The following is a 12,965-nucleotide window of genomic DNA, read 5'->3' as shown; positions in this document are numbered from 1 at the left end:
ACACAATTTATAACGCAAAATTATTTTAAATGCAAATTTGTACCTATTCTGTCATTTCATATGCTCATCCTCTATTTTATTTTTTATCCTTTGCAGACAGCACTACTGTATCTTTAACTTGTTTCGGTATTGCCTTGCTTCTCCCACTGGGATTAAGTTCCATAAGGATAAGAACTTTTGTCTGTTTTATTTATTACTGTACCCCCAGTACCCAGAACAGTGACTGGGTACATGGTAAGTTTCCAATAATTATTTGCCTAATAGGTAAATTGTAAAACAAAATAAAATATCTCAATACATGAACAAACATGAATGAAATTCCTTTCTCACCAACCTTTTGAGCCACACAGACCACAAATCCTACTCCCTTTGTCAAAGTCAGCCACTGATATCAATGATGTACACCCTTTTAGACCTATTTCTGTGGGTTTAAACATGTATGGCTATAGAAAAAATTATGAATTCTACCAAAATATAGAATATTAAAATACCAAATACATTATACATTTAGTTTTTACAATTAAAATGATTTGCCTAGGATGTTTTTCTGTAAGTTGTCTTCTTCTTAATATTTCTTAGAAGTAATTTCTTGTCTGTACAAAGTTCCTCCCCATTCTTCAAAATTTCAGCTTAGTTTGCATATTTTAGACATATTTCTGCTTATTTATCTCTTCTTATATTGGACATTCATCTTATGCCCAATTTTTCACCACCACAAGTAATACTACTATGGAAAACCTTAGACTAGACCTTTTTATACAAAACTGGGAATATTTCTCGAGTATAAAATGTGATTACTCTATTGAAGAAGGCAAGATTTTAAATTTTGGTAATAGAACAACATAGTCCTAGACATGACAGTTTACACTCTTTTATAGACACTAATTAATATCTTAAAAATGTGTTAGCACAATGGTTGAAAATAAAGTATTTTTTTACTTACTGTTAATTTTTTTTTCCTTTAGTACATCAGATATTGAGCATTTTTTTCATGTCCTTTAACAGTGTCTTCTGAAATAGGTCTGTTTTCCTTTTGGGTTGTATTCTTTCATATTGATTTGAAACTGCTTAGGTTATTTTTATATTAACTGTATTATATTATAAATACTGCAGTTTTCCCCCTAGGTTCCTTAAGGGATTAAAAAAAATTTAAATTTGTTCTAATTAGTTTTACATGACAGTAGAATGGTTTTGACACACCATACATAAATGGAGTATAACTTCTCATTCTTCTGGTTGTACATGATGTAGAATCACACTGGTCATGTAGTCATATATGCACATAGGGTGATAATGTCTGCTTCATACTACTATTCTTCCTACCCCCATACCCTCTTCCCTCCCTTCACTCTTATCTGTCTAATCCAAAGAACCTCTATCCCTAGCCGCCCTCCCTCCCCAACTCCTTATTGTGAATTAGCATCTGCATATCAGAGAAAACATTTGGGCTTTAGTTTTTTGGGGTTGGCTTATTTCACTTAGCATGATATTCTTCAGTTCCATCCATTTACCTGCAAATGCCATAATTTCATTCTTCTTTAAGCCTGAGTAACACTCCATTGTGTACATATACTACATTTTCTTTATCCATTCATCTGTGAAAGGGCATTTAGGTTGGTTCCATAGTTTACTTATTGTGAATTGAGCTGCCATTAAGGTTGACATGGCTGCATCACTGTAGTATGCTGATTTGAAGTCCTTTTTTTATAAACCGAGGAGTGGGATAGCTGGGTCAAATAGTGGTTCCATTTCAAGTTTTCTGAGGAATCTCCACACTGCTTTCCAGAATGGTTATGCCAATTTGAAGTCCTACCACCAATGTAAGGTGTACCTTTTCCCCACATCCTTGCCAACATTTATTGTTGCTTGTATTCTTGATAATTGCCATTCTGACTGGAGTGAGATGAAATAGTAGTTTTGATTTGCATTTCTCTAATTGCTAGAAATGTTGAACATTTTTTTGTATATTTGTTGATTGATTGCATTTCTTCTGTGAAGTGTTTGTTAAGTTCCTTAGTCCATTTATTGATTGGGTTATTTGATTTTGGTGTTGAGTTTTTTGAGTATTTTATGTATCCTGGAGATGAATGCTCGAATTAAGATGCAGGTGGGAAAGATTTTCTCCCATCCTGTAGGCTCTCTCTTCATGTTATTGATTGTTTCCTTTGCTGAGAAGAAGCTTTTTAGTTTGAATTCATCCCATTTATTGATTCTTGATTTTTTTTATTGAGAAGTTTTTATTTTTATGTAGTCCAATTTAACAGTACTTTCAATAAGGATTTCCTAATTCTAACTCAAAGCTACATAATACTGTTTATTTTTAAAAGATCATGGATGTGTAAATTCTTCCTCTATATCTATATAAATACACAAAGTAGATTATTATAAATATGCATAATAGATTATATAGATTATCAAGTAAGCATTATTAATATATTACATAAAATACATTAGCCCTCAGATGACAAATAAATAATCCACCCTCAAAATATACAATTTGAAATCCCACTCTTGCTATCTTCTAGATTCCAAATATTTGTGGGATTTTCTTGGATTCTCTATCCTGGTGATCAGCCTCAGGCCTGCTGCTGGTTTTGTGAATAAAGTTTTATTGGGACCCAGGACATCCATTATGTAGGATAGTCCATGGCTATTCTCCTATTACAAGGAAGAGTTGTCATTTCAGCTCAGACTTTCCGAATTGCAAAACTGTAAATATTCACTATGTGACTCTCTAAAGAAAACATTCAAGTACTTTGTTCTGAATTTTTGTCCATTCCTGAATCTATACATTGTTTAAATTTTATGGATTATTTGCTTTTGGCTATGCTTTGCTCTACAGGAGCTTAAGTCCCTAACTCCAACCCAACAACTCTTTCTTCTTAAAAACAAAGTCAGAGGTATTCTTTTGAATTTTTATCTGTGGATGCATTTACAATCCTTTCTTGGGCTTCAGTGAAAAATCTTCACTGGGTTTTGAGCATGATTGTACTTAGTATCCTCTAAATATAATCTTCTCATTTATGGAAATGATGTATATTTAATTTTAGCTAGATCTTTGCTTATGTCTTTTCAGTCGTTTTTAATAGCTCTCCCTGAAAGGACTGTACCATCTCTTTTGTTGTTTATTCTTAGGAGCTTTATATTTCAGGTTGTCATGTTAAATAACTGTCTCATTAGTTCTATTGCTTTTTTCAGTTTATTTTCCTAGATAACAAAAACACAATAGTATCAGAAAATAATGATAGTCTTGCCCTTTTCTTAAGCAGTATCTCTGTGCCTCATTTATCAAGTTATCAAGATCATTTTATGAGGTTAAAGATTATATTTTTTAAACTGTTTTGTTATTTTTATTAGAATGAATACACTGTTGCTCTTGTTAGCAATTGTTTCTCAGTATATCTTGAACAAAACATAGCCTTTCCCTTTAATCTGTCTTTATATAGTTATATATATATTTTCTACAGTTGGATCTCTTTGCGAATATATAAGTGATGTTCTTTTTTCTTCTACTTTTAAAAAATTCAAGAATATATGCTAATATTTCCCATTGTGATAGGAAATTTTTCTTGGGCTCAAACCAGATCTTACTTCATATATTCTGAAGCTATGCTGTCATGTGCATTAAGTTCATGATTGATAGATCATAACAGATTTTATCTTTTATCAATATAAATACTCAAATCTGAGTGTCTAATTATTTTTTGCCTCAAAGTTTCTTTTCTTTTAGATTAGACCTTTTTGTTTCATGCTTTTTATTAAATTTCTATTTGCCTGAGGTACATCTCTTCTAAATAACATGGCTTTTACTTTTATGACTAATCTGTAAATCTACAGCTTTCAACTGTGTAAGGAAACTATTTACAGTAATTATAATCACTAATGCATTTGCTCTTTGTATATTTCAATGCCCTTCCTTTTTCTGTCCTGCAGTTTGAATTGTTCAGTTTTTATGGTACTTTTATTTCCTCTCTTGTAGTTTTGGAATGACAAATCTTATTTCCAGACCTCTAACAGACATTTTAAATTATTGCAACTATATTTATTATTATCTACAATTTAACAGTAAGATTTAGCAATATTATTCCTCAAACATAGTATCTCTAAATGTATATATTTCAAAAGTTCAAAATACATATTTTAAAATAAGTTCTGTAGATTTTACAAAGATTCAGATTTTCTTTTATATAATATTGCTAAAGGATTTGGGATTTTTGTTCTGTGTTTTTTTTCTGGCTTCCTTTCATTTCCCTTCCAGATACTGGAACTTAGGTTGGCTTTATGTACTTATTTATATGTGCATTTTGTGGTGTGTGTGTGTGTGTGTGCACGTGCGCACATGTTAAATGAATGAAAATATCACTTCTGTGCCATTAAAATTCCCAGCAAAACAACTAGCAAATGTTTTTGTTTACTAACATGCAAAATTGCAGGCAGCTAGAGCTGGAAAGAACCTTTGAGCTTATCATATTTATCTTAATAATCAATTCATTAACTCAACAAAATTTTTGTACTCATCACATTTCCAGAAATGTAGTTGGTTCCAGGGAGACAAAGATGAACAAATAAGACATGAATATTAGTTGAGAAGGCTTACGTACTACTGGGTAGAGAGGCACGGCACACCAATATGTGTGCATAGAGGTCAAGGTGACAGCCTAGGAGAAGTACAGCCCTAAGCATGTGCCTCTGACTCAGCCTACTAGCTTCCCCTCAACCAGTGTAGTTCCTAACACACCTGGCCTGTGTTCGTCTGCCTTCTGGTTGAGCATCAATAGTGTGCATTTGGACAGCAATACTCAAAAGCAAATTTATTCTTGTTTGGCCCAAATCCATCTTTTAACCTCTTCCATTCTTTGGTCCCAATGGTTTCTAGAGCTCAATAAAGTATATACAAACCTTCACTTACAGCCCTTCAGATATTTGACTTTTCAAAGCCTTTTCCTTTTATGGTTAAGTATTCAAATTTTCTGTATTTCTCCCTCTCCTTGATCTTCTTGTAGTGCTGCTCTCTAGAGTGTCAATATGGTCCTAAAACTATGCTTTCCAAACTATATAAAATCCTGCAGACATACCCACTTTAAGAAAAAGTCCAGACAAAAAGATATTTGCTTACTGAAACTAGATCACACTAAGGCCCTATAGTTACATCACAATCTCTCATTTGAACGACTCATTGGTGCTTGGCCTTTTTTTCTAAATAAGATGCCATAAAAGCATTAAACATCACCGGTTAAACATATTGAAGATAAAACAAGGAATGATAGAAAAATTGAATAATAATCACACTAAATATGCCAAACACTGTCAGAGTGAAAAAGTCTTATATGACTGCTAGTGCTAGCCCATGCTTTTGGTTCCCAGGCGGTAGTAGTTTGCTTTGGCTCATATTAAAATTGGGGTCAACTAAAATCCCTAAATCTTTTTCATAGAAAAAGCTTTGAAGTAAAATGTGCCAATTCTTTATTCCAGTTACCATTCATCTTACGGGTTTCTGGTTGATCATGTCATTTAAAAGCTTATCTGGTCCACCTGGTATTCTGCCAACTACAGATCTGTATCACTGCCTTTTAGTGGTCCTGAAAGGAATTGCTCCAAGTGTGCAAGGATGAAGAATTTTTTTTAACTGTGTAAAATTTATTTTGAATTGATTTAGCTCAATATCAGTTATACACAATTAATTTTTCAAAAGGTTCATCAAATAATTTTCTTATCCAATACTTCATGAATATCTTATGGTATCACTTGAATACAATTTCAAAATATAAAGCATCATTTATTCTCCTCTAAATTGACACTTAAAGGAATCCTGAGGCTAAATCATGAAAATGGAGAACAACAGCATTTGGTCTGTTAAGCGATGTTTAGCCATATTGAATCAACTGTATATACTGCTACCCACAAACTCACTCCACAAATATATTATATCACAGGTTTTTCTTTAAAAAAAATATGGAATATAAACCCAAACAAAGGTAGGCATGTGGTTCTATCAAACTCCTTTAGTTACCTAGCTTCTCTCCACCCTAAAAACAACTGAGGGAGAACTGAATGGGTTTCACTCATGGAGTAAGGCCCTGAAAGAGCGTAGTAACTTCTAGAAAGGAGCACTTGTCCACAAGCAGGGCAAATTAGCAGATGGAAATACACTTGTAATATAATGATGTGTACAATGTGCAGCAGCTGGTCCAAGAAGACAGAAGTTGATTCATGTGGCAATGGCAGGTGGGGGAAGGACTCAGGGAAGACTTTGTAGACCAGGTGACTGAATTAAGAGAGATGTTCCTTAACAAATAAGACAAAGAAGAGTACTATGGAAAGAAGAGCTTGCTCATAGGAGAGAAAGAAAGGCTTATACAGCAAGTGTCATGATGAGTGAGAAGTTTGGAGTGGCTGAAAGAGACTGAAGGACTTAATGTGGAGGGAGATTGGGGCTGGGAAGGCTAGCAGCAGCTGGGGCGCCTAGGTCAGTGTGCACCACGCTGAAATGTTTTAGACTCCATCCCCACTCCCACCCAGAGGATTGCACATCTCTGCACAGTCTTGTAGCATGATTCTGAGACTTGCTTTTTACATTTTTATTAAAGACTAAATTAAAGGTATTTTTTTGCAGATAAGAAGACACTAACTTCTTGCTCCTCGAGTTTCCTAAACAAAATCCAAGCTGGCTGCTGTGTCTTTAGATGCCAGGTAGATGTTCCCACCTAGCCTAGCCTGTCCCTTCATTTCCATTGTATGTAATAGCCATAAAAATAAGCAATTTAAAACCAAATTGGGTAAAGAATATGTTGGTGAATTTCTAATGAAAATTAGAATAAATATTGTTGAAGGTTATGGATTAAAAACTCACAGATATTCCAATGTTATTTTCAGTATTTAAAAAAATACATCATAATTCACAGTGAGAATTGATTATTTGTAAGATTTTTAAGAGCATTTATATTTGGGCAGAAGTATGGAACTTTTTCTTAGACTAATCAGAATGTGCAGATAACCTGTGAATATTTAAAAGGAAATCACAGGCCATAGCCACCACATAATTATTAATGCATTATATGTTAACAGACTATTTAAGGAAAACAAAATGCTCCTGACTTCTAAACTAATGAAATTGTAGTTTATACTCAAGTTTGTAAATAAATTTTTGTTAACCTACATGTGTTAATCACTCCCTTTTAAAAGCTTTCTTTTAATTTTCTATTTTTAAAACTTTTTGTTATAATCCATCATCAATGGAACCCATATATATACAGCACACATGCACACATGTGCCATCATCAGTAGAAAATAGACATCAGTGAAAATGAAATTTGAAATAGCTTAGTAGCTTCAGAAATGTTTTGCAAAGCACTTTTCCTTATTTGTAGTAAAAGCACCATAACGTGCATGTGAAATGAAAATGTTAAAAAAAAAAAAAGATTTGGTTTAGAGTTTGGCATTCATTGCTTATATTGTAAGTTATCGAAAATGGTTTTTAAAAACATTCATTTGAAATATTTTAAGAAATATTGCAGTAATAGTCATCACAGGGATTTCTAAAATATTTCCGTCTTAAAGGCAGTTGATTCACTAAATATTTTTACAGAAACAAAGATGGCAAAATGTCACATGCTTGTAGAACCACAGTTACATGCTAGTCCCAAATGGCTTATTTTTCAAACAGAGTCATCTCCAAATCTGCATGGGAGGACAAGCCTCTTGCAAAGCAAAAAAGGAAAGACAATAGTTAAACAGAATAAACATAAGAGGGTTTTCACTGAAGCAGATTTCGCACAACAGTGTCGCAAAATAACTGTTGTCAACATCTTTTAAACAGCCGAAATGGCATCTGCAAAGCCTGAAGATTTGAAAGGAAAAAAAAAATACACTTATGCCAAATGTATGTATAAAAATCTGTTCTGAGGTTTGTGAGAAATAAGTCAAATCTCCCTTTTCCCCCAAAGTATGCATGGTGTATGTGCTAAGTTACTGAATTCATCCTTCATGCAATCCCAGTTTATTAAAGAGGTTAAAAATTTATAAAACTCTGATGGGATATGGTTTTAATGCTTCATCACACTACCCATCATTTGCTTTTCAATCTAGATCAGAATGATCTTTCCTACTTCCCTGCAATCACCTACCTGCACAGCTAATATTTTCTGAATACCCTCCTGAGATTCTGCCTGGAACTTGTCCAGCTGTATCTGGCTGAAGAGGACCACCAGTTTGAAGTACTCCTGCCACTGTTTGTGGAGCTTTCTCTGCAGCTGACAGAGCTAAAGGCAAGAGGGAGGGGAAAAAACACAAGTCAGAGGAGGAGAGGAAATTAATGGCAGTGTTCAAGAAGAATGATGGAGGGAAATATAGAAAGCAGTCAATGGCCCATTCTGCTCTGTACGGACCTGACAGGAATTTCACACTCCCTTGATTTTTCAGCCCACTCATGTGCATTCATCAGAAACCAGTCACATCTGGCCGCCAGGATGGGGGGTTAATTTTCTCTAAATGCCTCAGCAGTTTTGTTCTAGCTGAGGCAAACTCTGTGACTGCAAAGCTGATGAGTAAAATATTTCTACTTCACCCAGTTTAACTCAAAACCGATAGCCTCGGGACATATTGAACCTTTCTTTAAAAAATAATCTTTTGAAGCTTTTTTGAATGGCACATCAGGTCAGGCCAAAGTTTAAAAATGTAACTTGAAGACTTTGATGGACATTGTGGTTTCTTTCTTTCTTTCTTTTTTCCCGCCCCCCCTCATAAAGCTTACCATTGCCTGGCAATGTGTGCTTCAGAGCATGACAAAACTAAAGAGAATTAACTTAGCCATCAACTGCGGAGGGAGAACAATAACAGGGAAGAAATTTCCAGCTAGAACTCCTTATTACTCTACCTCCCTCTGACCATGTGACATGGAAACATGTCACTGCATTGGAATACAGTGGGCGCGATGTTTAGCAATGGAATGTTTCATACTGGATCTCTATAGTGAAAGAAAGAGTTCCCCCGTGCAGTGTGCTCTCTCTCTCTCTCTCTCTCTCTCTCTCTCTCTCTCTCTCAGAAATTCAATGTAAAAACCAAAAACAGTGGAAGTGTAACCAAAGCAATGCACTTTTTGCTCTTTAACAGCTAGCTTAGCAATACCATACAGAATTACTACAATAAGGTTATTTTCAATGGAATAAACTTAAATTAACTATAAAAACAATTTTTTAAAACTCCTACCATTTAAATTTAATATATTCTGTTACTGAAAACTGTTTTTTTTTTTTTTTTGGTAATGTGGATAATTGCTTGGCATATTTTTCAGAATGTAAAAATTAAGAAAATTCACCAAACGCTTGATATCCAACAAGGTTCATAGAAATCTTTTGATATTTGACTAAAAACATGTTAAGAATATGCTAACTTTATGTTATGTTCTGGGTTGTGATCTGGGTTATGTGTGTGGGATTCTTTGTAAAACTTCAAGAGTCAATGTATGGATTTGAGAAATCTTCTGTACCTATATTTCAATAAAACAGCTCATTTAAATATAATTATTTTAAACACTTGGCACTGCATGTGAATTGTTTATCATCATTATCCTCAAGTATTCATTATTATAACCAAATGTGTGTTAGGATGTGGGTATGAGATGTCCCCCAAAACGTTCAGGCAGGGCTGCAGGAATGTTCAGAGGTGAAATGAGTAGATTATGAGAGCTCTAACCTCAATAGTGATTAATAATTGGATCGATTACCAGCTTGTAACCGTGAACAAGTGGCGTGTGTCTGGAGGAAGTAGGTCACAGGGAGTCATGCTCTGGGGAATTGTTTTTGTCCCTGACTTTCCACTTTCTCTCCTCTTTTTTGGCTGCCATGAGCTAAGCAGCTTTCTTCCACCACATCCTTCCACCATGATGTTCTGCTTCCTCTCAGGCCCAGAGTAAAGGATTCCACCGACTTCAGACTGAACCTCTGATACTATGAGCCCCAGAGAAACTTTTTCTCCTTTAAATTGTTCTTGTCAGGGATTTTGGTCATGATGATGAAAAGCTGACTGACACATATATATTTATGTTCAGGTCATAGAAAGATGAAGCCTCTATTTTTGGTTAATTGGTTTAATTTAGGACCAAAAATACCCATGAAAAACATAGGTCTTTCAACTTACTAAATGTTGAACTACATTATCTAGAATAAGCTTATGGGTGTTGTTTTAAGATAATTTAGGCTATTAAAGATTATTGCATTACTTTCAAAGAGAAATCCTGGCAAGCTTCTTATTTTTACTTTTTCTCTGTAATATAAGCCAAATTGGAAAGTATGTTGTATCCTGATATACTCATTATGACATTTGAAAAATTTAACTCATTAGAAATGTTCACAAATACATGAGATCATATTAAAACTTCACTTAATGTAACAGAGGCAGAGGGTATAGGAGTTAGAAAATAACACGTAGGAATAGAGTGGTGGTCCTCTATTACCTGAAGCATGCTTCAGTGATTAAATAATATTAATTAAATTTGTCTTAATAATAAGGTGCATTACAGACCTCTATTTAAATTATAAATTACTTTAGTCTTAAACTGTGGGAATGGGTAAAGAAGCTGCCATCAAGGGGTAACTAAATAACAACAGAAGAAAAGCAATCATGATAGACATTCTTGAGAATAATTTCATACACATGTTGAAAAAAACTTTGCGACTCTATACTTTATCTCATATTAAAATATGACCAGAAAGCTTGAAGATTTTGTTCTTTAAAAGTGCTAGGTTGGGGATAGGGTAGAGAAAAGTTTATTTGGTAATAAACTAAAATTATCAGGAAATCATCGTTGCTTGTCAAGTATCTGATACATGAAAATTATACCCAGAAACATATTTTAAAATATATTGCTATTTAGTTCTTTATATACTGACATGGAAGGTCATGGTCTAAGTTAAACATTCTGAATCAAGTGGATATGTATATATGCTACTTTATTTTTAAAAAATATTTTTTAGTCATAGATGGACACAATACCTTTATTTTGTTTATTTATTTTTATGTAGTGCTGAGGATCTAAAACTCAGTGCCTCACACGGGTTAGGCAAGTGCTCTACCACTGAGCCACAATCCCAGCCCCATATGTGACTTTCTTAACATGGACAAAAAATCCTCCAACCTTTTCAATTCTACTCAATGTGATTCATTTACATAGCACAGTTCATAGGTTGATTGTATTCACTGTGAACTTGTTGAATTTACTGACATAGATTCTTTTTAAAAAAATAAAAATAAAAACAAACCCAGTTTGCAGTGGAGAAATCTGTATTTTTAAGAGTTTAACCACCTTTAGTTTATATTCTTCTAACTTAAAGTTCAAATTCTTAATTATGATATCACACACATCAATTTGAGTTTACAATGGCTTTCCTTTGTCTCCCTCTGATTTTTAGCAGTCACCTCTAGATTAATAGTAGTCATAAAGACATTCAGAAGCAAAAGGCCTGTAGATCCTGGGCCACAGAGCATCCTTAAAAACAGATTTTAATGCAAAATGAATGCCTGTCTACCCCTGTCAGATATCAGCAAGAAATATATGACAAAACTTTATCCACATACATTATGCTTGGAGATTATTGTGACAGAATGCTCAAGACAAAAGTAAGTAGGGACCCACTCTGTTCAAAAATTGGATAATAGACTAGCAAGACAATAAAAGTTCATAGGTTTCAGCCAGAAATAATAGATTTCAAGAGAGTGACTGTAGGATGAACTCTTTTAACGTCACTGAGTGGAATCGGATATCTCATAAAATAATTCCTCACAGCAAAATACTACTTTATTTTATTTTATTTTTTTGGAGTGCTCGTTTTAGTTCAAGGCTGTGATTACTTAGGCCTAGCTTAGCTTTCAATAGACTCACTTCCCTATCACAGGACTCTAGGATACGTGGAACCACTCTTTGAATGTAGATAAGTCTATCATGAGAAAATAAAAAATTAATATGATAGTAGCCACACATACAATAAAAGTCATCTAATAGGTATATTTTAGAGGAATTCCTTAAAATGCAGGAAATTTTTTACAAGTGGGAGCTCTTTAACCTGTGTAAACAAAGAAAGCTGAATGGTAATGTTTTCCACATCCCCAACTTAAATGATGAACAGCATCTTTGTGTCCTAAGTCTATGTTCAGTAGCCTGCATTCTAGCTTAGGGGAACCACCAAGACCTTAAATTTATCCATCTGTGAGTATTAATGAAAGTCATTTAAGTAGAGAATTTCTTTGAGGACCAAATGAAAAAGAAAAAAGGTCAATAAAAAACAGAGTTTTGGGGAAAGAAATCTACAACTAATAACCTTGAAAAGGAAGAACCAAGAAAGGGAAGAATTGAAGGCCTTCTTTAAGACAACAACCAGTGCCTAGTAAGTCACACACACACACATACACACATACACACACACACACATCAGAGACAATAGATAATCAAAACCAATAAACAGTGTAAAATACTGAAGATGATGGACAGGATGCAAGATCTAATAGTTGGCTATGACAACAACTATTTTAGACAAGTGGTTATGGTTAAAGCCCAAATGTCACATATCTGCAGACAGTGAGAACTAGATAAATATTTCTTAAAACTTATTAAACAGATAAAAACAAATGCCAAATGTTTTCTCTGATATAAGGAGGCTGACTCATAGTGGGGTAAGGAGGGCGAGCATGGGAGGAACAGACGAACTCTAGATAGGGTAGAGGGGTGTGAGGGAAAGGGAGGGGGCAGGGGATTAGCAAGAATGGTGGAATGTTATGGACATCATTATCCAAAGTTACATGTATGAAGACACAAATTGATGTCAACGTACTTTATAAACAACCAGAGATATGAAAAATTGTGCTGTGTATGTGTAACAGGAATTATAATGCATTCCGCTGTCATTTATTTTTTTAAATCAATAAAAATAAATAAATAAATATACATATTACCCATGGAGTCGGGGGGGGGGGGG

At 34.1% G+C, this 12,965-nt stretch overlaps 1 protein-coding gene across 1 annotated transcript in view; it reads right to left on the bottom strand.

The window, feature by feature from the left end:
* The window catches only part of Ccdc178 (coiled-coil domain containing 178), a 345,498-nt gene that overhangs the window by 29,253 nt on the left and 303,280 nt on the right, over positions 1 to 12,965 (bottom strand). Inside the window, exon 19 of the mRNA XM_015482201.2 lies at positions 8,124 to 8,258. Within this exon, the coding sequence (XP_015337687.1) occupies positions 8,124 to 8,258 (135 nt within the window). The remainder of the gene's footprint in view (positions 1 to 8,123; positions 8,259 to 12,965) is intronic.

This window comes from Marmota marmota, unplaced genomic scaffold, assembly GCF_001458135.2.
Source record: "Marmota marmota marmota unplaced genomic scaffold, marMar, whole genome shotgun sequence".
NCBI classification, from domain to species: domain Eukaryota; kingdom Metazoa; phylum Chordata; class Mammalia; order Rodentia; family Sciuridae; genus Marmota; species Marmota marmota.
This window is presented reverse-complemented; position numbering and strand designations above follow the sequence as displayed.